The sequence below is a fragment of the Brassica rapa genome, chromosome A01, assembly GCF_000309985.2.
Source record: "Brassica rapa cultivar Chiifu-401-42 chromosome A01, CAAS_Brap_v3.01, whole genome shotgun sequence".
NCBI lineage: Eukaryota > Viridiplantae > Streptophyta > Magnoliopsida > Brassicales > Brassicaceae > Brassica > Brassica rapa.
Window position 1 is genome coordinate 22549284 of NC_024795.2, and position 24321 is coordinate 22573604.

The 24321-nt window shown below is 34.5% G+C and overlaps 6 protein-coding genes across 6 annotated transcripts in view; 2 read left to right on the forward strand and 4 right to left on the reverse strand.

Moving 5' to 3' along the window:
* Positions 1 to 24321, reverse strand: part of LOC103835927 (vascular-related unknown protein 3) — a 208304-nt gene that overhangs the window by 31303 nt on the left and 152680 nt on the right. The window lies entirely within an intron of this gene.
* Positions 1946 to 6795, reverse strand: LOC103849488. Its single transcript, XM_033279222.1, has 5 exons — positions 6762 to 6795; positions 5661 to 5768; positions 2452 to 2530; positions 2329 to 2387; positions 1946 to 2266 (listed from the first exon to the last, which is right to left on the reverse strand). The coding sequence occupies exons 1-5, from the start codon at positions 6767 to 6769 to the stop codon at positions 2206 to 2208; spliced, it is 315 nt and encodes a 104-aa protein (XP_033135113.1). The 5' UTR covers positions 6770 to 6795; the 3' UTR covers positions 1946 to 2205.
* LOC103849487 (reactive Intermediate Deaminase A, chloroplastic) lies at positions 7350 to 9238 on the forward strand. The gene is made up of 6 exons (XM_009126242.3): positions 7350 to 7708; positions 7954 to 8069; positions 8170 to 8214; positions 8590 to 8663; positions 8754 to 8803; positions 8915 to 9238. The coding sequence occupies exons 1-6, from the start codon at positions 7501 to 7503 to the stop codon at positions 9007 to 9009; spliced, it is 588 nt and encodes a 195-aa protein (XP_009124490.2). The 5' UTR covers positions 7350 to 7500; the 3' UTR covers positions 9010 to 9238.
* LOC117125622 (reactive Intermediate Deaminase A, chloroplastic) lies at positions 10177 to 13134 on the forward strand. The gene is made up of 6 exons (XM_009126245.3): positions 10177 to 11857; positions 11997 to 12112; positions 12196 to 12240; positions 12500 to 12573; positions 12668 to 12717; positions 12806 to 13134. The coding sequence occupies exons 1-6, from the start codon at positions 11776 to 11778 to the stop codon at positions 12898 to 12900; spliced, it is 462 nt and encodes a 153-aa protein (XP_009124493.1). The 5' UTR covers positions 10177 to 11775; the 3' UTR covers positions 12901 to 13134.
* On the reverse strand, positions 13503 to 15683 carry LOC103849486 (probable inactive serine/threonine-protein kinase fnkC). The gene is made up of 6 exons (XM_009126240.3): positions 15383 to 15683; positions 15031 to 15262; positions 14631 to 14800; positions 14212 to 14494; positions 13951 to 14117; positions 13503 to 13866 (listed from the first exon to the last, which is right to left on the reverse strand). The coding sequence occupies exons 1-6, from the start codon at positions 15507 to 15509 to the stop codon at positions 13697 to 13699; spliced, it is 1149 nt and encodes a 382-aa protein (XP_009124488.2). The 5' UTR covers positions 15510 to 15683; the 3' UTR covers positions 13503 to 13696.
* On the reverse strand, positions 16058 to 18181 carry LOC103849485 (probable inactive serine/threonine-protein kinase fnkC). The gene is made up of 6 exons (XM_009126239.3): positions 18007 to 18181; positions 17615 to 17849; positions 17361 to 17527; positions 16813 to 17095; positions 16551 to 16717; positions 16058 to 16441 (listed from the first exon to the last, which is right to left on the reverse strand). The coding sequence occupies exons 1-6, from the start codon at positions 18128 to 18130 to the stop codon at positions 16269 to 16271; spliced, it is 1149 nt and encodes a 382-aa protein (XP_009124487.1). The 5' UTR covers positions 18131 to 18181; the 3' UTR covers positions 16058 to 16268.

Genomic DNA, 24321 nt, shown 5'->3' on the forward strand with positions numbered 1-24321 from the left:
AAAATTTCACTATCCGGATCCGAATTCGCCGGATCCGTAAAATCACTATCCAAATCCGGATCGGACCTCCCGGATATCCGTTTTTTTGGAGCGGATCTCGGATCGGATAGCGGATATTAAGTCTCAGCCCTAGTCGGTACTAACGCCTCAGCTGATATTAAGTGTACAAGATACTCATCGCGTTATATAATAGCACTTATTGGATTAGCGTTTGATTATTAGACGACTTTGAAAGATTAACTAATTTAAAAGTTGTTTTGTAACTCATTTATCATTTAAATATCATACAAAACTATAAGTAATAGTATCAATCTAATGAATTTAATAAAAATTGCATTTTTTGACAATTTCATAATATTTAAATAAACTAATTTGTAAAAATAGTTTTAATTATTTATATTATTAAAACATAGTTAAAATTACCATTTAAATTAGGTCTGAGATGTTGAACCGAACAAAAACCGCCAAACCAAAAATTTGGTGAGATTCGGTTCAGTTTGTCAAATTTATTTTAAAATTTGGTTTCGGTTCAGTTCAGTTCGGCAATTGGTTAGTTTCGAAAAAATATATTTGAAATTACCCGAGTTTAACTAAATTTTAACCGAAATATAATTGAAATTAAAACAATTCGGTTAGTTTCGGTAATAAAAATTAAAAACCAAATTAAATTCCTACTAGATCTTGATCCGCACATCCGTGCGGATTTTATTTTTTCTATACTAAAATATAGGGCTGGGCAAATAAACCGAACCCAAAAACCCGAACCGAATCCGATCCGATAAAAATGAATCTGAACCGATCCGAATCCGACGTAAATACCGAATGGATCTTGTTTTGTGGTATTTCGGGTTATGGGTATTATCCGAACCGAACCTGAATCTAAATGGATATCCGATAGAATCCGAAACATTCAAAACCTCGAAAAGATCATGTATCAAACATGATCTCAATTCCTAATATGTATCCAAAATACACTAAGAAATATTAAACATTGAAAATACTTATCTATTACATGAAGGTTGGTGGTTCTATTACATGAAGGTTGATGGTTAAAGATGGCCGTTGAATCTTGAAGTATTTATATTTTGATTTTGTTTTCGTTAAACAATGTTTCTCATTTCATGAGAACTTGGTTTTTGTTTTATGCTTTTATTTATTTGGTTTTCTTTTTATCAGTAAATATGTTTACTTTTCGTTTGATTTTGAATGATCACGGTTGATGTTCCTTATTTTTGAATCGATTTTTACTTAAGTTTTGGTTACAAAATAGGTACAAACCAGGTATTTTAAAACTGAAGAACAAATTTTACTCATATTTTGGTTATAAAATAGGTAAAAATCAGGTATTTTTAAACCGAAAACCGATTGGGACCCGAATCCGAAAGTATATTAGGTTGTACCGGTTCTTTGAAGAGTTACTAACCCCGACCCGAACCCGATAGAACCCGAACCGGTCCCGAACCGAGCTTTCATATAATCCGAATGGGGCTGATTTTGATAAACCCGAAAAACCATAACCCGATTGGTTAAAACCGAAACCCGTTTGGGACCCCGAATGCCCAGGCCTACTAAAATATTCTATAACAATATTACATAACAATACTATTTTACATAATTTTTTTGTATTTTTCAGAAAAAATTGTTTTGTAAACATTATTATGTAACAATACTATTTTACATAATTTTATGTTTTATTTCTAAAATTTAGAATTTATATGGAAATTAAATTAAACTGAACCTATATAATAGAGATGATGTGCGGGTTTTATTCTTTCTATTCTAAAATATTCTATAACAATACTATTTTACATATTTTTTTTGTATTTTGCAAAAAAAGAATGTTTTGTAAATATTATTATGTAACAATACTATTTTACATAATTTAATGTCTCATTTTTAAAATTTGGAATTTATATGGAAATTAAATTAAACTGAACCTATATAATAGAGATGAATTTTTTTTGGGATATTATTCTAACAGTTTAGAGATCACCTTCACATAAGTCCAGACGAGAACATTTCGGATAACTAACACAAGACCCTGAGAATCCAACTCGTACATTTATTTCTGGTTGTAAGTTTACAAAGCACTAGGAAATTAGAAAGCGACGGTAGTTCTGGTGATTATAGGATAAACGGAAGCCTTAGGTGCTGGATTTGCTCTCGAATGCCTTAAGCGTTGGTGTCTTCTTCGTGTTCCTCATCTTAATGTGATTCTTCTTTTCCAAAGCCAAAATCAGCCATGCGGATGGATTGGTCGTGCACGCTGAGTCATATAACACACAAAATATGAAAGCTCTACATCAATCCCAATAATCATCACCATACCTTGACCTTGACAGAGGTGGTGGAGGCGTGGAGGCAGTAGCCTCAGAGATCTTCTCATCCTGTTATATAGAGAGATTAGTGAATAAACCAGAATTGACTGAAGAAATTACAAGAATTACAAACCCGAGTTTCTGTTTCAGATTCAGATTCAGGTAAGTTGCTTAGCTCATCAGAATTTCCAATCTGAAGCTCCTCCTTTGGCCTAGAAATGTCAATTGGACACACTGTCCATTGGTTACCGATGTCCAAGCCCATTTGGACTAACCAAATTAGACCAATAAATAAAGCTGTCCAGTTGGTCGAAACCAAATAAACTCCAAATCCAATGGGCTTAAACCAAATGGACATGGGGGCCCAATGGGTTTCCAATGGAAATCACTCTATTTTTCGGCTCTCGTCTCTGCGATTCTCATCTCTGATTCCCGTTCTCTCTCGATGAAGTCGACTCACGGCGACTCTCCGTTCTCTCTCCCCTTGGCGTCTTAATCCTCGACTCTCTCTCTCTCTCGGCGTCTCGATCCGCCTCTCTCTCTCTCGGCGTCTCGATCATCTCTCTCTCTTTCTCGCGAGTCGCGACTCTCGATCCGATCTGCCTCTCTCGTATGTCTCTTCTCTCTGTCGCTCTGTGTAAACTGATTGTGCATGTTGATGAATTTTCTCTTCTCTGATTGTGTACAGCTTCTCAGTGACTCTCTCTCTCTCGGCGTCTCGATCCGCCTCTCTCTCTCTCGGCGTCTCGATCATCTCTCTCTCTCTCTCGGCGTCTTGATCATCTCTCTCTCTCGGCGTCTCGGTATGATGGGTTTCTCTGATTTGTTTCTCTGATGCGTTTGATTCAGTTTAGTTTTGATGGGTTTCTCTATATAGCTTGCGTTTGTATATAGCTTGATGGGTTTCTCTGATTTGTTTGATGGGTTTCTCTATATAGCTTGCGTTTGTATATAGCTTGATGGGTTTCTCTGATTTGTTTGATGGGTTTCTCTATATAGCTTGCGTTTGTATATAGCTTGATGGGTTTCATCTGTTTATTTGGTTTCTGATTGTTACATCTCTGATTGGGTTTGTGTATTTAGTTCACTTGATGGGTTTGTGTATTTGGTTTCTGATTGTTACATACTTACTCGCTTTAGTTGTTTGTTCTCTTTTGTACTGTTTCTAGACCTCTAGTATCTAATGAATCTCCTTTGTCTTGTTTGCTTTCAGATGGATTTATTGAGTTTGAACAATGATGATGAGTATGCGAGTGAAGATGCAGGTTCAGAACAGGAAATGGACGAGAACAATCCTATTGTGGACGAGTCTCTCATGAGCACAGCCGAAGGGAAAGGTAAACACAAGCGTAGACACTCTAAGTGCTGGAACCACTTTACTATAGAAGGAGATAGGATGCCTGATGGGAAATTCAAATGTGTCTGCAACCACTGTAGCCAGTTTTACTACCTAAACTTGCATAAAAGTGGAACCAATACTATGCTTCGCCACTCTGAACGCTGCCCCAAAACCCTTAGTAGTACTGTAGGTTGTAAGAAGATCGATCAGTTGGTGTTTCGAGATATGATTGTTGTGGCTATTGTTGAGCATGATCTCCCTTACGCCTTTGTAGAGTTTAGAAGGGTTAGGGAAGCCTTGAAGTATGCCAACCCCACCATAGAATTCTGGTGTAGGAACACAGCAGTAGCCGATGTACTTAAGATATTTGAGGGGGAGAAAAGGAGACTTAAACAGGTGTTAAATGAGCTTCCGGGTAGAGTTTGTCTAACCACCGATCTGTGGAGAGCTATAACCATCGAGGGTTATCTCTGTCTCACTGTCCATTATATAGATGCTGAATGGAACCTTAGAGCTAAGATCCTTTCTTTTTGCGCCTTCCCTCCACCGCACACTGGTACTGCCATTACCATGAAGCTATTGGAGTTGCTAAAAGAATGGGGTCTGCTAAAGAAGGTCTTCACTATAACCGTGGACAATGCCTCTTCCAATGATAATATGCAAGGAGTAATCAAGAGGCAGCTTAAGAAAGATTTAGTCTGTGGTGGAGAGTTCTTTCACATCAGGTGTGTTGCTCATATTTTAAACCTCATTGTACAAGATGGTTTAGCGGTGATAGGTGAGGCGTTAGAGAAGATCAGAGACAGTGTTAAGTATGTCCAGATAACTGAGTCTAGAGAGATATTGTTTCAAGGCTGTGTGGAGTCGGTTGGAGTTCGGAAGAAAGGGGATTTACTTTTGGATTGTCCCACGCGGTGGAACTCTACCTATCTCATGTTAATTAGAGCTCTTCACTATAAAGAGGCATTCAAGAATCTTGCAGAGATTGAGACAAGCTACCAGAGCTTACCTACAGAATCTGAGTGGTTAAGCGATGTCCTATCCATCCCAATAACAACGGTATCATCAGAGTCATCATTCAGTGCCGGAAGTAAGGTTCTCAGCAAATACAGGAACAGACTTCTCCCTTCAAATGTTCAAGCTTTAATCTGCACTAGAAACTGGCTCAGAGGTTTTGAAGTGATTGGTGAGTCTGTTGCATTTATAATCTGATGGATTTGTGTATCTGATATGTGAAATTATTGATTGAACTTCTTGTTTTTGATAGCTGGATGCGATTTAGATGAGGAAGGTAAAGAAGATAAGCAAGATACCAATGTGGAAGCAGAAGGAAGTGGAAGGAAGAAGAGGACCCGACTCAACTAAACCCTAAAGGTATAATCATTAATCTCACTTGAACTGATGTCTGTGATTAAATTTACTGTCATGTTACTTTGTGTGATATGAATCTATAAAATGTTTGATGCCTTGTTGAGTAGTGTTTTATACATTGAACTGATGTTTGTGTGATATGTACTGTCATGTTACTTTGTTTGAACTGATGTTACTGTCATGTTTAAACCAATGTATTTTACTATCTGCTTGTGTGATAACTTATGTGTTTTAATTTGATAGGAGAGGCTGAGAAGATAAAGAAGAGAAGGGCAATCAAAACTTATGCTTTGGATTTTTTATTTTTATGTATGAACCATTATGTATGAACTAATATATGAATTTTCTATGCTTTGGATATGTAAAACTTATGAAACTTAAGGTGTAAAACTTGAAATTTATGTTTTTTATGGATGTTTCAAAAAAAAAAAGTTTTTTTTATGGATTTAGCATATTAAAGCAGAAATTGTATTTGGGCTTTGTGGAATGCCCATTTGGACTTGGGCCAATTTGGTCTGGACAATTTGGTCTAGTACACTTTGGGCTTAAAAAATAATATCCATTTGGACTGTTGTGTCCATTTGGACAACCCATTTGGACTTGGGCAGCCCAATTGACATCTCTACTTTGGCCTGACCACCCTCTTCCGTTGCGCCAAAGGAGTTTCACAGATGTCGTATGGACGACGTGGGAGACTACGGCCATGACCAAAATAAGGATTGAGGAAAGAGGTAGGTTTAGGGCTGGGCAAATAAACCGAACCCGAAAACCCGAACCGAATCCGATCCGATAAAAATAAATCCGAACCGATCCGAACCCGATGTAAATACCGAATGGGTCTTGTTTTGTGGTATTTCGGGTTATGGGTATTATCCGAACCGAATCCGAATCTAAATGGATATCCGATAGAACCCGAAACATTCAAAACCTCAAAAAAATCTTGTACCAAACATGATCTCAATTCCTAATATGTATCCAAAATACACTAAGAAATATTGAACATCTAAAATACTTATTTAAAATACACTAAGAAATATTGAACATCTAATACACTAAGAAATACACTAAGAAATATTGAACATTCAAAACCTCAAAAAAATCGTGTACCAAACATGATCTCAATTCCTAATATGTATCCAAAATACACTAAGAAATATTGAACATCTAAAATACTTATCTATTACATGAAGGTTGGTGGTTCTATTACATGAAGGTTGATGGTCAAAGATGGCCGTTGAATCTTGAAGTATTTAGATTTAGATTTTGTTTTCGTTAAACAATGCTTCTCATTTCATGAGAACTTGGTTTTTGTTTTATGCTTTTATTTATTTGGTTTTCTTTTTATCAGTAAATATGTTTACTTTTCGTTTGATTTTGAATGATCACGGTTGATGTTCCTTATTTTTGAATCGATTTTACTTAAGTTTTGGTTACAAAATAGGTACAAATCAGATATTTTAAAACTGAAGAACCGATTTTACTCATGGTAAAAATCAGGTACTTTTAAACCGAAAAACCGATTGGGACCCGAACCCGAAAGTATATTGGGTTGTACCGGTTCTTTAGAGATTTACTAACCTCGACCCGAACCCGATAGAACCCGAACCGGTCCTGAACCGAACTTTCATATAATCTGAATGGGGCTGATTTTGATAAACCCGAAAAACCGAAACCCGATTGGATAAAACCGAAAACCGATTGGGACCTCGAATGCGCATGCCTAGGTAGGTTTAATTCTCATTATTGCTTGCCAAAAAAAAATATCAAAGCCGATTCAGGGACGATGATGGATGGAAGCCCAAGCAATCTCAAATATGTATATATAGTCTGATGGGCTTTTCACCTCCTCATTCGGCCCATACTGTTATAAACTCGGATATAACTCGATAAACCGGCGTTGAAAATTGAAACCTTTCTTTTCTACTCCCTGTAGTTTAAGATTAAACCGGTTTTTGTTTGCCCTCGTAGAGAATAAAATGGACATGTTATGGATAAACTCATGGGCTGTATGGCCCAGTGGGTCTGATGACTATAATTAATTTTTAACTGTAAAATGAAAAATCCGATCGCATCGGTCATATAATCGGGGACGGAAATGTCAAAAACGTTTCCAACCAAGAGTTGGGAGAAGACAAAGGAGGAGTAATTGGGAAGAAGACAAAAGAAGGAGTAAAAGACACGACACGAGAATCATGAGCGTTAAACCCGAGATCCCATCGCGTCTTATAATAATATTAAAACGTTTCGAACAAAGAGTTGGGAAGTTGACAAAGGAGGAGTAAAAGACACGACACGAGAATCATGTGCGTTAAATCCAATATCCCATCGAGTCTTCTAATAATAATAAGTACGAACTATTCTTCTTCGTCTTCAGTCTTCACCTACATTTCTCTCTAAATCTGTCTCTATATACTACTAATTTGCTCCGAGTCCTTTTTGTAACTCTTGACGCTGCCTGAGAGAGAAAGTGAAATGACTTGGTCCGTCATGAGATCCATAAACGCTCCAACACTCGACCTCTCCGCCTCACTTCTTCGCTCTTCCACTCGTACCCCATTGGTCGCCGCTGGTGCAACGTCCACTGGTGTTTCCATTTTCCGAATGTCTTCGAGCTCTCTTCGTTTCGCTTCACTCTCTGTCTCAGCTTCTGCTTCTGATGATAACCACTTACCTATCATTTGTACGTCCTTATAGTTTTGATAGAATGCGTTGACTTTTTTTAAAAGAAATTTTATAAATTAACCCAAAGGAATTAGGATTAGATTACAAACTGACTCGAACAAAATAACCCGATCCTAAAGATTCTTGAACTAGTTTTGCTAAACCCCGGCGTTGACTTTTCTTTTATCTCGTTTATCTTCAATGCATCAAGTTATTATTAGTCTTGGGTCAGTGTGAGAAAGTGTTGAATCTAAAAATGTTCAGGTAAGAAGGAAGTTGTGTCTACAGATAAAGCACCACCTGCTGTAGGACCATACTCTCAGGCCATCAAAGCCAACGGTTTCGTTTTCGTTTCAGGTGTTCTTGGACTTGTGCCTGAGGTTTGTTTCACGTCTTTTTAGTTTATTATGTAACATGCATAGAGTAAATTCACCATTACTCTCCGGCTTCTTAATTTCTCATTTTGTTTCGTGTGTGTAGACTGGAGAGTTTATTTCGGACGACGTTGAAGATCAGACTTACCAGGTGAAGTAGCTTTTAAACTGTCACCATGGTCTTTTTAAAGACTACTTTTGCTTACACAGTACTTTCCCATGCACTTTCAACTTTGTTGTGTTTAGTGATTTTTATCCAAAGTAAATGGGTTCTTAGATTTGCCATAGATGTTGTTTGACCAGTGAAAGGTTAATATGTAATGGATAATATAACTAATGTGCCTAACTCAAGCTGAGTTTAGTCTCTGGAAATTATGAGGTTTTACTTTTGAACTGCTGATTTGGTAAATATTAGTTTTCAAAATAAAGTTCTAGTGTACGTAGCTATATAGCAAGGTTTAATTGCTTCTGTGAGTGCAAAAAAAAAAAAAATATTGCTTCTGTGATTGTTTTTGGAATATCGAAGGTACTCAAGAACATGGGGCAGATATTGAAAGCTGGTGGTGCTAAGTACTGCTCCGTGGTGAAGACAACCATCATGTACGTTTTGTTTCAACAAAGATCATTTATTCACATGATTTTTGAATCTAAAAATACAAAATTTATATCTTTGTTTTTTTTTGGTCACAGGCTTGCTGACTTGGCTGACTTCAAAAAAGTGAACGAAATATATGGCAAATGTGAGTTGTTTAACAAGATACATTAGTCTTCAAATTTTGTTCAAAATGCATAGTTGTAATGGTTTTAAAGTTGGTGGGAAACATTTTGAACTATTTTTCTTTCTGGTGCAGACTTCCCAGATGCTCCTCCAGCAAGATCCACATATCAAGTGGCGGCTTTGCCACTAAACGCCAAGATCGAGATCGATTGTATTGCAGTACTCTAGAACAGCATCAATCTCTGTCAGAACAAATAAGATGAAAGCATGGTTTAGGGGCTTATCTTATCAATTCATCTTAACGTACTTTTCAACCATTAGGTTGTTGCAAAACCTAAAGCCCCTTGGCTTAATCAAGAATAAGTGATTTCCTGTTGACTTGATATGTATTGAGTACAATATTTGATAAGAAACCGTTTAAGATTTAAGGTTCTTATATGGTTTTTTTAATTTAGAATTATATCTCCGTTCGTTTTGAAAGTGAGAGGACAAAAACCGTAACCACGCCAAATGTGACTAAATAGTTTTGATTGTGTTCCCAATCGGAGCTGGTTAAGGAGCTGATTAAGAAGTGATCTCGGTCAAAAACGGATCACGGTTTGAAGTCAGCTCGGTAAGAGGAGATTAAATTCTGTTTAGAGTAAACAAGATTGTTACTTAAAATGCTCAGATTTTTAATATTAGCATTTTCACCAAAAATTATAATTTTTATATATATTCAAAAATATCATTTAATCATAAATTTTCAAATTTGGTTGAAATAAAACAACAATTTTTATATAAACTAAACAAACACTTTTTATTTATTAAAATTTTCTTTTTAATTTATATTATAAATTTATTTATTTTTTAAATCAACGCTTTTTCTAAAAAGTTAGATTTTAACTTTTAGAATAAATTAATTAACAACTATAACATTTTATAAATAAAAACATTGAATAAATAAAAATACTATCATCATTATTATTCAAAATAAAATTTATATAATTTTCATTCATATTATAAATTTTTTATTTAAGTATCATTAGTTTACTAATTATTTACGATAACCATGAATCACTTTTGTAAATATTCATATAGTACTAATTGGATTATGTTTCATAATTTTATTGTCAAAATTTTAAATTTGCTTGTAAAATAATATTCTATTTATTGATTCTCATACAAAGAAAATTAATAGTAGATGCCTACATGGATTCTTCATGATTCTGTTGATGTAGTAACACTTTGGACCTTACAGTTTTTTGGTGAAATTATTCTTCTTAAACAGCTTTTGGTGAAACTTCTTCTTCATTAACAAGAGGATCATGTAATACACTTATCAAAATTAAATAATTTTTTTTTGGAAGATTTTTCTTAGAAATAGAAAGAATCATGAATAATCCATCTCTTCTTCATTAAAACAGAAGGAATCATGTAATACACTTATCAAAATTTAAATAATTTTTTTTTGGAAGATTTTTTTAGAAATAGAAAGAATCATGAATAATCCATCACCAATGACTCTTTTCGTTTGGGAATCATTAACATTTCAAAAAAATAAAATAGTAAAACTATAAAACATATCCAATTGGATTAAATAAATAGTTATGGAAATTGATCATAAATAATTAGAAACTTCTTCAAAATAATTTCACAACTAATTACTTAACTAATGGCATGTTAACTAATTATTTTAGAATATAAATAAAAATTATAAAAATTTGCTTTTGATTTTTTTTTAAATTATATTTTGGTTTGAATAGTTTCTATTTTTTATTAGTTTTATAGTTATGAAAAAATTTATTTCAAAATTTAAAATTCATTTTATGAGAAAAGTGTTGATTTATATTTTTGCCAAGAAAAACATCAAATTTAAAAGCCATTTTAAGCTTACTATTGTTAGTCAATTGATTTACGTCATGACTAGAATGGTACGACCAACAAAAGAATTATGATTAATATGACTCATTAACAAATGTTGAATATATTTCTTTTTGTTTTCGGGTTTTATTTCAAGAAAATTTGAAAGTTCATGATTTGAATGATATAGTTGATCAAGTCATTGAACATTTTTTAGTTGTTCGATTTGCTTACATGTGATTAATTTTCACCAAATTCATCTCTGAATCACACGACATAATTATAATTTCATCATCACATTTGTAACCTTAATGCATATCAGGGGTGGAAGCGTGTTTAAGGAGTGGGTCAGCTGACGCCATTATTTTTTAAAAAAATATTTATTTTTATTTAAGAAAATTTAAATATTTACTTTTACTTAAATTTTCATTTATCCCATTAAAAATGAAAATATGACCCCATAAAAAAAATTTGACCCACTGCAAAAAGTTTTTGGTTTCACCACTAATTAATATACATTTCTTGGGTGCCAAGGACTGGAAAGAAAGACAAGCAAGAAGAAAGCTAGAGATATGTAGCCACATACCACATACTCCATATGATTTTGCAAAGATGAGTGGTTGCTTAGGCAAGCGACTTTCATAACACACTTGTACATATTCCATATCGATGAGGAATCAAACATGTATTTGTCCCTAGGAATTCACATATCGATGAGAATAAAATGGACATGGCATGGATAAACTCATGGCCCCGTGGGTCAAGAGACTGTTTTATATATAACCTAACTAATGGTGGTAAACTCAGAAATAAATAAAAAACTTTTCGAACAGCCAGGAAGAAGACATAGGAGTAAAAGACACGACACGAGAATCATCTGCGTAAATTCCGATCGGCATAAAGTCTTATAATAATAATACTATTCTTCTTCTTCGTCTTCACCTACCTTTTTCTCTCTCTAAATCTCTCTCTCTTGTACTATTTGGCGTGAGTCCTTTTTGTACCTCTTGACGCAGAGAAAGTTAAATAATTTGGTCGCTCTTCAGATCAATAAACGCTCCAACTCTCGACCTCTCCGTCGCACTTCGCTCTTCTACTCGTACCCCATTGGTCGCCGCAGGTGCAACACTCGCTGGTGTTTCCCTTTTCAGAATGTCTTCTTCGAGCTCTTCTTCTTTCGCTTCACTCTCTATCTCAGCTTCTGCTTCTGATGATAACCACTTACCCATCATTCGTACGTTCTTGAAGTTTGATTTTTTTGAATGCCCGGATCAAAAGCGTTGACTTTTTTTTATCTCGTTTATTGTGAATTCATCTGGTTATTATTAGTCTTGGGTCTGTGTTTGATAGTTTTGAATGTAAAAAATGTTCAGGTAAGAAGGAAGTTGTGTCTACAGATAAAGCACCACCTGCTGTAGGACCGTACTCTCAGGCCATCAAAGCCAACGGTTTCGTTTTTGTTTCAGGTGTTCTTGGACTTATACCTGAGGTTTGTTACTCGCTCGGCTTTAGTTTATCACTTTATTGTATAACCTGCATAAAGAAAATCTTTTTTTTTTTCTGTGAGCGTAGACTGGAGAGTTTATATCGGACGACGTTGAAGATCAGACTTACCAGGTAAAGTAGCTTTTAAACTGTCACATTGGTCTCTTTAAAGATTGATTTTGTATACAGTACTTTCTCACTTGCAGCTGATCTGTTGTGTTTAGTAATGTTGTCTGACAAATGAAGGGTGAAAATATAATAAATGAATAATATAACTAATGTGCCTAACTCAAGTTGGGATTAGTTTCTGGAACTTATGAGGTTTTACTTTTGAACTGCTTGGTTTGGTAATATTAGTCTTCAAATTGCATTTGTTTTTGGAATATTGAAGCTACTCAAGAACATGGGGGAGATATTGAAAGCTGGTGGTGCTAGTTACTGCGCCGTGGTAAAGACAACCATCATGTACGTTTTTGTTTCAACAAAGATCATTTATCCATTTGAGTTTTGAATCTAAATACTTACAGTTATTGATATCTTTTGTTTTTTTCTGTCATAGGCTTGCTGACTTGGCTGACTTCAAGAAAGTGAACGACATATACGGCAAATGTGAGTTGTTTTAAAAAGATACTTTAGTGTTACATGCGTAGTTACTGGTTGTGTAGTGGTTTCTGAACTATTTTTCATTCTGGTGCAGACTTCCGAAATGATCCTCCAGCAAGATCCACATATCAAGTGGCGGCTTTGCCACTAAAAGCCAAGATCGAGATCGATTGTATTGCAGTACTCTAAAACAGCCTCAATCTCTGTCAAAATAAATAAAGAGGAAACCATGGTTTGGGAGGCTTATCTTCATCAGTTCATTCTTAACGTACTTTTTATTTTGTTGCGGATTATAAACCATTAGGTTGGTTGCAAAATCTAAAGCCCCATTGGCTTAATCAAGAATAAGTGATTTCCTGTTGACTTGATATGTATTGAGTACATTATTTGATAAGAAACCCTTTACATGATTTTCAGTTCTTAGATGGTTTTTAATTTAGAATTGTAACATCCTCTTCGATTAGAAATTGACGTATACCTAACCACGCCAAGGTGCTGATTTAAGCTCATTGATGAGCTGGTTAAGTGGTGATCTCGGTCAAAAGGAATCACGGTTTGAAGTCAGCTCGGTAAGAGGAGGTTAAAATCTGTATAGAGTTAAACCAGTTTGTTAGGAAGGTGGACTAATGGTTTGTTTTGTTTTATAATTCTTAAAAAGGTGACTTCTCTGTATGCTTGATGAGACAAGATACTCAACAGAGTTGACATGATCATGAATGACTTTGTATCCTTTCTAATAAAAAAAAGAAAAAGAAAAAAGAAATAAAACTTCATTTCGTTTTCAAGTCAAAGGTGAAAAGGACTAGCCTGTGCTTAAATCTTCAATATTTTGAGATAATTAAGAATAATAACTGACCGGTGATGTTTTGATATTTCTATGAGAACAACAACAAAACAAAACAAAACAAACACTCTTTTTATTATTAGATGGCTCATGAGAAAGCAAAAACATGGAGGCACAACATGTTCCTCGGCTAGAGACAATCTAGTTAGGTAAGTACTTGGTTGAAGAAATGTCCTCGAGTTCGGCCTGAACCATCAACACGTCGTTCACAACAAAACCCTTAGCTGAATCTCTGAGATCGGAGAAAGAGATAAACTCATGGTAACCCCAGCTGTATTCTCCATAACCTGGACCCTGGTACCAGATATCCACTGGCCCAAAAATAAAAAGAAACAATTAGTTATCGCCATGACATGGTATGTCTACATATCGATATACATATATCATTTGCTTACGTTGCCTTTCGATGTTATTGAGTCCACGTTGGTTAAGAACTCGAAGCTTGCCTCGAACATAAATCTTCTCGTAGGGTCTGAATTTCTCATTCACATCAAGGTTAAGATACATGGACAAGGCTTTTCCTGCTCCCGTGCCACGACCACTTGGATTCACTTGTATAGTCCTGATCATCACATTTAATACTTGTTAACTACTACACGTGCCGCTACTCAAGGATCTAAAACAGAGCTTTTCTTTTTGAAATGATGAACACTCACCAAGTTCTCCCTCCAATGGAGAACAGATCTGAGTAGTAAGTATCTTTGAACAGCGTGGAGAATCCCCTAATGGTCCAGGTGAACTTGGGGTTATAGAAGTTGTCAGCAATAGAGAAAAGTTCTGATATTTGATACGTAGTGGGAATGGTCACATCAACACCAAACTCGCAGTGGTCTCCATCGTAGAGGTATCCGTTTGCCGGGTCTTTGAATGTAGCAACAGGGAGGACTTGAGAGAATCCCCACATCGTTTTGAAGACATTAAAACGCCACACATTGGTATCTGAAGTAACATAGCATCATTGTTTTTATACCCGACCCGGACCGCAGTTGAATCAGTAGACCAAATTGATCATGTATAATCCGGTTCCAATGTAAAGAAAATAATTTTTGTTGGTAAAAAGATTTACATTATTTACCTTGGATAGTAAAGTACTTCCTCTCGTTGTTGTTGAATACGTAAAATCTGAGATCTGCGTAAACCTCTTGCTGTCCAGCGACGAGAGTTGAATTGTCTATGGCTACGTAAAGTGAAAGGTACCCTGAACCACTATCCTTCTTGTTACCATTGGGGTACACCATAAGTGTCCTGTATGCATATTGCATTTTGAGATCCATCAGTATATAAGTAGGGACAGTTCCAAGATTTTATAGGTTATAAACATTTTAGTATAGATTTCAATAATTTTTAATATAATTTGGAGGTTATGTTTATTAATTTTTTAAAATTTAGGGATTAAAATGAATGTTTTATTTGGTTATGCCCAGACCAGTCCTGTTTATAAGATGTGATTCAAGCAAATTAAAATATTGAATTACCAGTTGTATCCACCAACTGTAAAAGGACGAGATTGGTATCTCTCTGTGTAAGGTGAGTTAAGGAGCTTGTTGAAAGACTCCATCTTGAGAGAGTATGAAGATGGAATACGATCTCTTAGACCATTCACCGTACTTGAAACTGAGACTTTGTGATCACGTGATGAGATCTCTTGATGTTGATGTAAGTGATCTGCTTCACCCACGTTTGGATTTGGTCCTGCTCCATTCTCCTCTGTTTGGAGACAGAAAATAGAGGATGTTACTTTAAAATGTTTCAATACAGAATCAAAATGACATAAATGGATTTTCTTGAAAAATTGATCAAAATCCAAGAGCAAAGAAGATTGCATACGCTGAAGATTTGTGTTGAAGTCATCTGTGAATTGTCGTAGGAAGGAACTTGCAGAAGAAGATGTAATGAAGATACAACAAACCAAGAGATAAACAACAGAAATGGTGTTTCTGTAGTGACTTATCATCTTTTAAGGTTTTGTTGTGAAAGAGGTGTGCAGAACAGAGACTAGGGACACTTGTATATATAGTGAGAGGTCGATGCTTCGAGATGCAATAAGAACCTAAAAGCTAATCAATGAAAGTTTCACATGATAATGTTAACAAATTTTATTATTTTGACCTAGTTTGCAATGGCAAAATCAACGTCTCTCTCTCACGTTTCATTAAATAGATGTTTATACAGATAAGCCTTTGGATGTAATTATTTTATTCCTCACTAAAACAAATCATTCAGATTTTGTAGAATCAAGTTCGAGTTGTTGTGTTTCAAAGAAAAAAAAGTTTCACATGATAATGTTATTAAATTATATTTCTTTGACCTAGTTTGCAATGGCAAATGCAAAGTGTCTCTCTCACGTTTCATAAAATAGATGTTTATACAGATAAGCCTTTGGATATTATTATTTTATTCCTCACTAAAACAAATCATTCAGATTTTGTAGAATCAAATTCGAGTTGTTGTTTTCACCATTGTTTATATAATATTACACGATCTTTCCATGAACACAAGTAATATTTAAAAAGCATATATTAAATTTTCTTTTATATAGTAAAACGTCTTTTAAAATTATTGGTACATGGAAGAGAAGAGATGATGTTTTGATATATGCATAAGAATACAAACTTCATTTATTGAAGCAAACACAAACTTCTTATTTTAGGTGGTTTTGATGACAAAGCAAACGCACATGTAGTTGAAAGTTCCATCCATGGTTAGATAAAATCTAACTAGGGAAATACTTGGTTGAAGAAATGGCTTCAATTTCGACTTGAACCATCAACACATCATTCACAAGAAAACCCTTTGATGAATCTTTGAGATCAGAGAATGGAATAAATTCATAATAACCCCAACCAGATCCATCTCCATATCCCGGACCATTGTACCAATTATCAACTGCCAAAAAAAAAGAGAAAAAGATCACAAGAAATTAAACAATTAGTCATCCCTCATGTATCTATCTATAGTCATGAATATGTGTAGATAATACATATCATCTGCTTACTTTGCTTTTCGACGCTATTGAAGTTGCGTTGGTTAAGAACTCGAAGCTTGGCTCCAACATAAATTTTCTCATAGGGTCTGAATTTCTCGTTCGCATTAAGGATAAGGAACATGGATACAGCTTTTCCCTTTCCCGTGGCACAACCACCCGGATACACTTTTATATTCCTGATCAACATATGGAATATTTGTCACGACCATGCACTATATATATACATTAAGTAAAGCAAAAGAGCTTTAGTTTTGAAATTGTGTGGACTCACCATCTTCTTCCTCCGATTGAGAACACATCAGAGTAGTAACTATCTTCGAGCAAGGTGGAGAACTTCTGAATACTCCATGTGTACTTCGGGTTATAGAACTTGTCAGTAACAGTGAAAAGTTCTGATTCTTTAAAGACAGTGGGAGTGGTCACATCAACACCAAACTCGCAGTGATCTCCATCGTAAAGGTATCCGTTGTTCGAGTCTTTAAATGTATTAACAGGGAGAACCTGAGAGAACCCCCACATCGTTTTGAAGTAACTAAACCTCCATCCATCGGTATCTGACAAAATACATGGCCATTTTGAGATTTTAGAAACCACAATTTAGTAAGAAATTTTAATAATGTTTTTAATAATTTAATGGTTTATATGGCTATTAATTTTTTTAATAATTTGGGATGCAAAGCTAATGTTTCATATTGCTCCAAACCCGCTCTGCTTAAATACATCACATTTTGTTAAAAGACCACATTTTGTTGTGTTGTTAAAAAAAAAAAAAGTTGAAAGACCACATTTTCTTGGGGTGTTTTAGAATTAGAAAAAGACCTTGGATCGTGAGGTACTTCTTCTCTACCCTGTTGAACACGTAAAACCTGAGATCCACGAAAACCTCTTGGTGTGGAGAGAGTGTTGAGTTGTCTATGGCTACATAAAGCGAAAGGAACCCTGCACCATTATCATTCTTGTTCCCGTTTGGGTACACAACAAGTGTCCTGTTTGTTTTTGAGACCCCATAGAAGATTTTTTAGTATATATACAGCTCAATTTGAGTGAAGAACGAATCAGACTATCAAAAGTACCACTTATAGCCAGCGGCTGAGAAAGGACGTGAAACATATTTGTCTGCGTTGGTTGACTTGAGGAGCGTGTTAAAAGACTCCATCTTCAAAGAGTAAGAAGATGGAGGACGGTCTCTTAGACCCTTCACTGTGTTTGAAGCTGAGAGTTTATAGTCACGTGATGAGATCTCTTGTTCATGTTGACGTAAGTAATGCGCTTCTCCCCGGATTGAGTCTGGTACTGCTCCATTCTCCTCTGTTTATAGACAGAAAACACAGTACTTAAAAGATGCACAGCAGAGGATGTGTCACAAATGATTAAAAAGTACAGAGTCTAAACACTAGAAACACACAAATAAAAAATGGTTTATGGAAGTATTGGATCAGATCTAAGTGCAAAAGAGATTGCATACGTTGAAAGTTTTTGTTGAAGCCATCAGTGTATTGTCGTATAAAGGAACTTGAAGAGGCAGAGGATATGAAGAGGAAAAACAAGAGTAAAACAGTAGAAACGGTGTTTGTGTAGTGATTACTCATATTTTAAGGTATCTAGTTAATGAAGTGTAGAGAACATAGACTGGTGAGACTTTATATAGCAAAGTGGGATAGACAGTGATGGACCCATAATTTTTTATTGGAGTTATTATATTTTATTATTTAGGGCCTGACTGGTTTAACCGCAGCGGTTGCGGTTGCGGTTGCGGGAGTTTGCGGATGCGGGTGGTTGCGGTTTCTAGCGGTTTTAAGAGATTTGTACGACTGGTTATGCGGTTAGAAATTTGTGCGTTTGCGGGATACTTATGACTGGTTAACTACCAAATGCAGCAGCAGTTAAATAATAAATTAACAATATTTACATTTTATACAATTATAAAAATATCAAAAATAATAATATTATAATAAATATAAAATTTATATTTAGAAAGTTATAGTTTAAATTTTTTAAAAATATAGAAAATATTTTTATTTTAAAGTTTTATAATATTAATTAAAATTTAATTGATATATTTTAGCATTTTTATAATTTCAGTTTAATTTTTTTATTGAATTTTTTTATTTTTGTATTTATATTGCTTGGAAAAAAAATAATTTTTTTTTATCCTCCCGCAAACGCCCGCAACCGCAAACGCTAGCTGGAACCAGCTTTTGAATTTATGAGGTTCAGAGCGATTTGGAGCGATTTGGAGCGGTTTAGAGCGGTTTGAGCGATTGTTGCAAAACGTCAGCAACCGCTACCAACCGCAAAAGCTGCGTTCGCGGGTGGTAGCGGGAAAACCAGTCATACCCTTAGTTTTATAGCTTTAGAGCATCTCCAACCCTACTCTATTTTTCACTCTAAAATAGAGTTTAGATTAAAAAATGCTCCAATGGCATTCTATTTCTTACTATAATAGAGTGAAAAATAGGTTTACTCCAAATATAGAGTAATTTGTTTTTTTTTTTGTTCATCACTCTATTTTTTACTATATTTTAGAGTAAAAAGAAGAGTAAGCCATTGGAGATGGTCTTAGAGGATCTTAACGCTATTTATCCTTTTAATTATTTTTTGAAGGATTTTACATTCTAATACACTTTCAGGGAAATTCTAATTTACCACAAATTTGATACCATTTTAAAATTATTTTTAAAAGATGACTACTTTCATAAATACCTTAAATTTTTGCTGAAAAATACTAAATTATTTATAAATGTTTAATAATCATTTTTAAAAGTGTATAAACTCAATTCTACCCTTTAAATACTAAATTCTAAACAATAATCAATAAACTCTAAACTCAAATGTTAGTGTATTTTTATTGAATGTATTTTTTTTAAATGATAGCCAACATATGGTATTTTAAACAATTTCTCTACATTTTTTTTATCTCTTTAAAACATGATTTATTTTTATTTTAGTCTCTGTGAGTTCATACATTTCACAATCATATGAATAACTTTTTATACGTGGAAGCGATGTGGCTTAGTGGTCAAGAGTTTAAAGGCTTCTATACTAGGTTTGTATTTGATGCAAGCAAATTTTTTTGTTGTGGTCATATGTTGCGGAGAGAGTTTGTCCATCAATTGTAAAACCGTTCAATTGTAAAATAGTGCAATGTGCACACAAAAAAAAGGTGCAATTGTAATCAAATTACAAAAAAAAAAATTGAAAAGAGAAAAGAGAGATTTTTAAAAATGTGGGTTCAAAAGAGTATTTGAAATCGTCTTTTGAGTAAAAGAAGAAAAAGAAAAGGAATTCAAATTTAATATTACCGGGTTCAACTTTGTCATTTAACCAAATGAATTAACATTTAACAACAAAATTGCCTGAAGCAGGGAATAATTGATATTTATAGGGGTGAAGTGAACGTAGGTCCGCCTATGGGGTATAGGTGTTTTTGAATGATTAGTGCATGATTAGAAAACTCCAGATACTTGCGAAATTATTGCATGGCACTGTTGATTCAATTATTATTATTTTATTACGTAACTGTTGTTGTTTTTCTGCCTCGTGTTTGGGATGCAAAAATTAAAAGTTGATTGTCATGATAAGGTGGTTACATTTCCATTGCAAATACCTCACATTGCAATCAAGCTTGTGAAAGGTTTTGGGCTTCAGCTATTTCCACATGGGCCAGCGACAGCAACACTCTCCTTGGGCCAAGAAGACACAAGCCCACTCCAGCTTACTTTACCTAATCATCTACAAAGCATATATAATGTGAAGTATGATGATTAAGGTTAGCAATAAGGAAACACAGAGAACGTTTACGGCAAGAAGGATCAAATCAATCAGTCAATAAGCAAGAGGAATGAGACAACAATACAAGATACATAGCTTAGGCCTAAGTCTATTATCTAAGGGCTTTGTTGTATTCTCTAGCTTGGAGTATTTAGTTCTTTGTAAACAAACTATCTAGCACACTGATTTGGTGTTGCTAGAGTCTCTTTGATCTAGTGAAGTTTGGAAGCAGAAGTTCTCCCACGAGACGTACTGTGCCGAGGGCCGGGAACTCGTTAAATTGATTGTGTTATTACTTTCAGTTTAAACCTAGATCTAAGACATACTTGAAACCTAAGTAACCTAAGATCTATTCTTCTACAAAGCTATATGTTTTCTCTTGTTCATCCTCAATCTACGAAGAAATACAACCCAACCATCCATCTAATTCAAAATACCAGCAATAAAAAAAACTTGTAACGTTTATTAACGTTACTTTTTAACGTTTATTTTACAACCGAGCTATATCGGAGAGAACGACAATCTTGGTTAAATGTTATTATTTTTATTATTATTATTATGAAATAGATTATAAATAGTTATATGCAAATATATATTGATGGAATAGTATATTTTTGAAATTATGCATATCTAATAATATTATGATGAAATGAAAAGAGAATTAAATATGTTGTTAGAATTTTATTATGAAAATACAAAAAAAATAATGTAAGAAACTTTCTAGAGGATGGTTCATTTAAAATATCACACATAAAAAAATTATAACTTCTATTTTAATAATATAGATGCATTATTAGTTCTTAACGTTTGGTTTCTGTTCTCACTATTTCTATGTTTTAGTGTTGTTCTCCGGTTTTGGATAAATGTGTCCATATCAATACACTATTTTATATAGAAATTCATATAAAAAATTATTTAGTTTTCAAAAATAAATTTACGCTTTCTAAGCGCGGTTCAAAATCTAATTGCTCGTTACATATGCATGTGTGGGTACCGTGCGATGTGTGCGCGAATGTTAGGTGGATCTTTGATTAAATAAATAAATGTTGATTATAACTTAAAATGTTGTATTTACGCCTCGGAAGTTCTTATCTTTTTTTCATCTTAACTTACATTTCTATTTTGTCGAAACTCTAAAGACACTAGATCTTAATTAGTAATCTAACAATAAGTCTTCAAGTGGACTTAGTCACCAAATCAATATAAATCATATATAACAAAAAATTTAGTTTGAATAGTCAATTTTTGTAGGATATATGTTAACGAGTTGTTTATTTGAATCAATGATCGAACAATCATACAAGTTGTTATAAACTAATAAGTTTTTTTTTGTAAGACCAACTTTTCATTAAACTTAAATTCCAAGGTTCATAGGAGCCATTACAGAAGATTCATTCTAGAGAGCCTGTTTTGCCAAAACATTGACATATCTGTTCTTACAACGTTGAATCCAGATAAAAGAGAGAGTCAAAAATTGCTGATAAACAAAGTATATCAGCTACAATGCCGTAGAGTTCCGCCATCAGGGGGCCTTTGTTGAGCGCCTTGATTAGTTTGAGTTAATCTGACTCGCAGCATACATGAGCATGACGGAGTCCTTTTTCAATGCTGCATATTAGAGCTTCTCGTATAACCAGTCCCTCTGCTACCAGCGGGGAGTTAACGTAACGACAGTGTGCGAGGAAAGAGTTCATGTCTTCTCCCATTCCTATAACCCAGCCAAGCCGCATCGCCAGGCAGCATCAGATTGGATCAGGGTTGTGTTTGCTCGTCGGTTGGGTTATGGGTGGTGCGTTGCTGCATGAGGTCCTTTGGTTGGGTTCTGTTCTGTCAGCCGTTCTCGAGCCGCAGCTACTGCCTTGGTGATGATCATCTCCGGAGTTGCCTCTTTGTTGTTGAACACATATATAGTCATTCCTTGCCAGCCACAGGGACCAAAATATCCAAGGAGCCAGTTGGCCTGAGCATATACCTGTAGGTGGGAGACATGTTTCTTCGCAGAGTGCAGTCCAACAGCCAGCTAAATCTACCAATCCTCTGTTGTCAATGCAATTTGAGAATGGGGCTAACTTTCATACTTTTTGTGCTATTCCGCAACAAAGTAACAGATGATTTATAGATTCTATGGTGTTACATCTCTTGCATTAATAGCCGACATATATTGTAGTATCTAATCTTAAAATAAGAATCTGAATATATACGGATATGTATATAAAGCATATAAATAATGAGATGATCATTTGTCGTATCTATATAGTGGTATGAACACCAAGATTCTATATCTTATTTACAAATCGATTTGAATTAACAATCAATAAGAACAAGAGCCTAAAAGGTGCAGTAGATCGATAGATCAACCAATATATGCTACAACTAGTTCATTTAGAAAAATAAATCTCGAGTCTATAGATAGTGTGATCAGCGATACAGACACAAAAACAAGAAACTAGTTAGTAGTGGGATAAGTTCGATGTAACACCAACTTTGAAATTTTGACTTTCAATAAATAATAATTATGGTATATTTTTTTTTTCTTGAAACTGATAGTTATGGTATATTAGTTTTTTTTTTGACTGAATTTTATGGTATATTAGTTGTTGAGTTACGTTTGAATATGTATGTCTGTAGGGTAACTGATACTAAGATCGATTGGTATGTGAAAGTTGACATGTTCCCACGAATAATAAATAAAACTTGCGATTAGTCTGAATTTTAAGGATCATCTTTGGTAAAACAAATAATAGTACTGATTAATGTAGAACAGGAGTTGAATAGTAATATAAAGCAGGAAATCTTATGTAAACCGAATTATTAAAGGTAATAGAAAAACCATGGGTGGAAGTTAAAGGTGGGAGACGTGCGTGCGTTTAATAATAATATGTACTCATATGGCTTAATCGAGTAATTGAAACTGTGGGGTGAGCATCTTTGGCCTCAGAGATTCTGTTCCCTTTGGTTGCGTTCACACTTTGAAGATCCCTCCCCAAGTGCCGTGTTCACACTTCACTTCATTCGGCTTCCTCTTAGCTCGGCTCCATCTATATTTCTAAAAAAATGATATATTTTTTAAAATACTCTTTATATAGAGTCAATTGCACAGAAAATAGTAGATAACAAGAAAATTTGCAAGGATGGAAAAATGTAAAAGTTGAAGAGAGAGAAAGATGTAAAATGACACTGTTACCCTATGGAAAAAAGAAAAAGAATAATTCATAGTCTATAAATTAGTTTATCCGGCTAATAAACATATGTTTTGATATTTATTTTCCTTGATTTTATTTTGGGTTAACTATAATTCATATAGTTGATATGTAAATAAATACAGTTAAAATATGAATTATTTCATATGCTTCGTAAATTAGCATGGTTATATTCCAATTTATCCGGACATTATATATATTACATGGTTATTATGGTAGTTGTTGGCTAACTTAAATAATTATCCGTACAATATTATTGTTAGTTGGATTTTTCGAACTGTAGCCGATTATCATTATAGAGTCAAACTCTAATAAGTTACGTAGTGTATATCAATTATCCGGATAGCATTATTATTAGCTGGATTTTCCGACCAATGGTCGGCTAAAAAAGGAGTTTAGGAGGATTACGATTAAAGGAGGAATGCAAAGTGACATAAAACATATGCAATCATCGTTGACAGTATCCACCATGCAATCACTCATCATCATGTGATTCTAATTACATAAGAAGACGAAGAAGAAAATATAAAACTTTTACACAAAAGGCAAGATCAGAGTCCAAAAAACAAAATTAAAAAATTCATAAAAATCAAAACTTTGTCAAAAAACAAAAATTTTAGAAAAGCCCTCAAATCTCATCGCTATTAAATCTGATCATTCACGGCTGGATTCTGTTGTTGTAGTGAGAGAAAGCAGTGTGGCCATGGTTTCTGATGGAGGAGAATTGAGAGTATGTGAAGCTGACAGAGCTATTGGCGACGTGACGTTTGTGATGGAGATCTCGGGATCTCTTAGTCGGAAAACGGTGT

Coding starts and splice junctions, on each gene's coding strand:
- LOC103849488 (XM_033279222.1), bottom strand. Junction 2,388..2,451: donor AATCTGAAACAGAAACTCGG/GTTTGTAATTCT, acceptor TCTATATAACAG/GATGAGAAGATCTCTGAGGC. Junction 2,267..2,328: donor CCACCTCTGTCAAGGTCAAG/GTATGGTGATGA, acceptor TATATGACTCAG/CGTGCACGACCAATCCATCC.
- LOC103849487 (XM_009126242.3), top strand. CDS start 7,501: ATGACTTGGTCCGTCATGAGATCCATAAACGCTCCAACACTCGACCTC. Junction 8,070..8,169: donor TTCTTGGACTTGTGCCTGAG/GTTTGTTTCACG, acceptor TCGTGTGTGTAG/ACTGGAGAGTTTATTTCGGA. Junction 8,664..8,753: donor GTGGTGAAGACAACCATCAT/GTACGTTTTGTT, acceptor TTTTGGTCACAG/GCTTGCTGACTTGGCTGACT.
- LOC117125622 (XM_009126245.3), top strand. CDS start 11,776: ATGTCTTCTTCGAGCTCTTCTTCTTTCGCTTCACTCTCTATCTCAGCT. Junction 12,113..12,195: donor TTCTTGGACTTATACCTGAG/GTTTGTTACTCG, acceptor CTGTGAGCGTAG/ACTGGAGAGTTTATATCGGA. Junction 12,574..12,667: donor GTGGTAAAGACAACCATCAT/GTACGTTTTTGT, acceptor TTTCTGTCATAG/GCTTGCTGACTTGGCTGACT.
- LOC103849486 (XM_009126240.3), bottom strand. CDS start 15,509: ATGATAAGTCACTACAGAAACACCATTTCTGTTGTTTATCTCTTGGTT. Junction 14,495..14,630: donor GAAGTACTTTACTATCCAAG/GTAAATAATGTA, acceptor ATGTTACTTCAG/ATACCAATGTGTGGCGTTTT. Junction 13,867..13,950: donor CAATAACATCGAAAGGCAAC/GTAAGCAAATGA, acceptor TTTTTGGGCCAG/TGGATATCTGGTACCAGGGT.
- LOC103849485 (XM_009126239.3), bottom strand. CDS start 18,130: ATGAGTAATCACTACACAAACACCGTTTCTACTGTTTTACTCTTGTTT. Junction 17,528..17,614: donor TCAGCCGCTGGCTATAAGTG/GTACTTTTGATA, acceptor AAAAACAAACAG/GACACTTGTTGTGTACCCAA. Junction 16,442..16,550: donor CAATAGCGTCGAAAAGCAAA/GTAAGCAGATGA, acceptor TTTTTTTGGCAG/TTGATAATTGGTACAATGGT.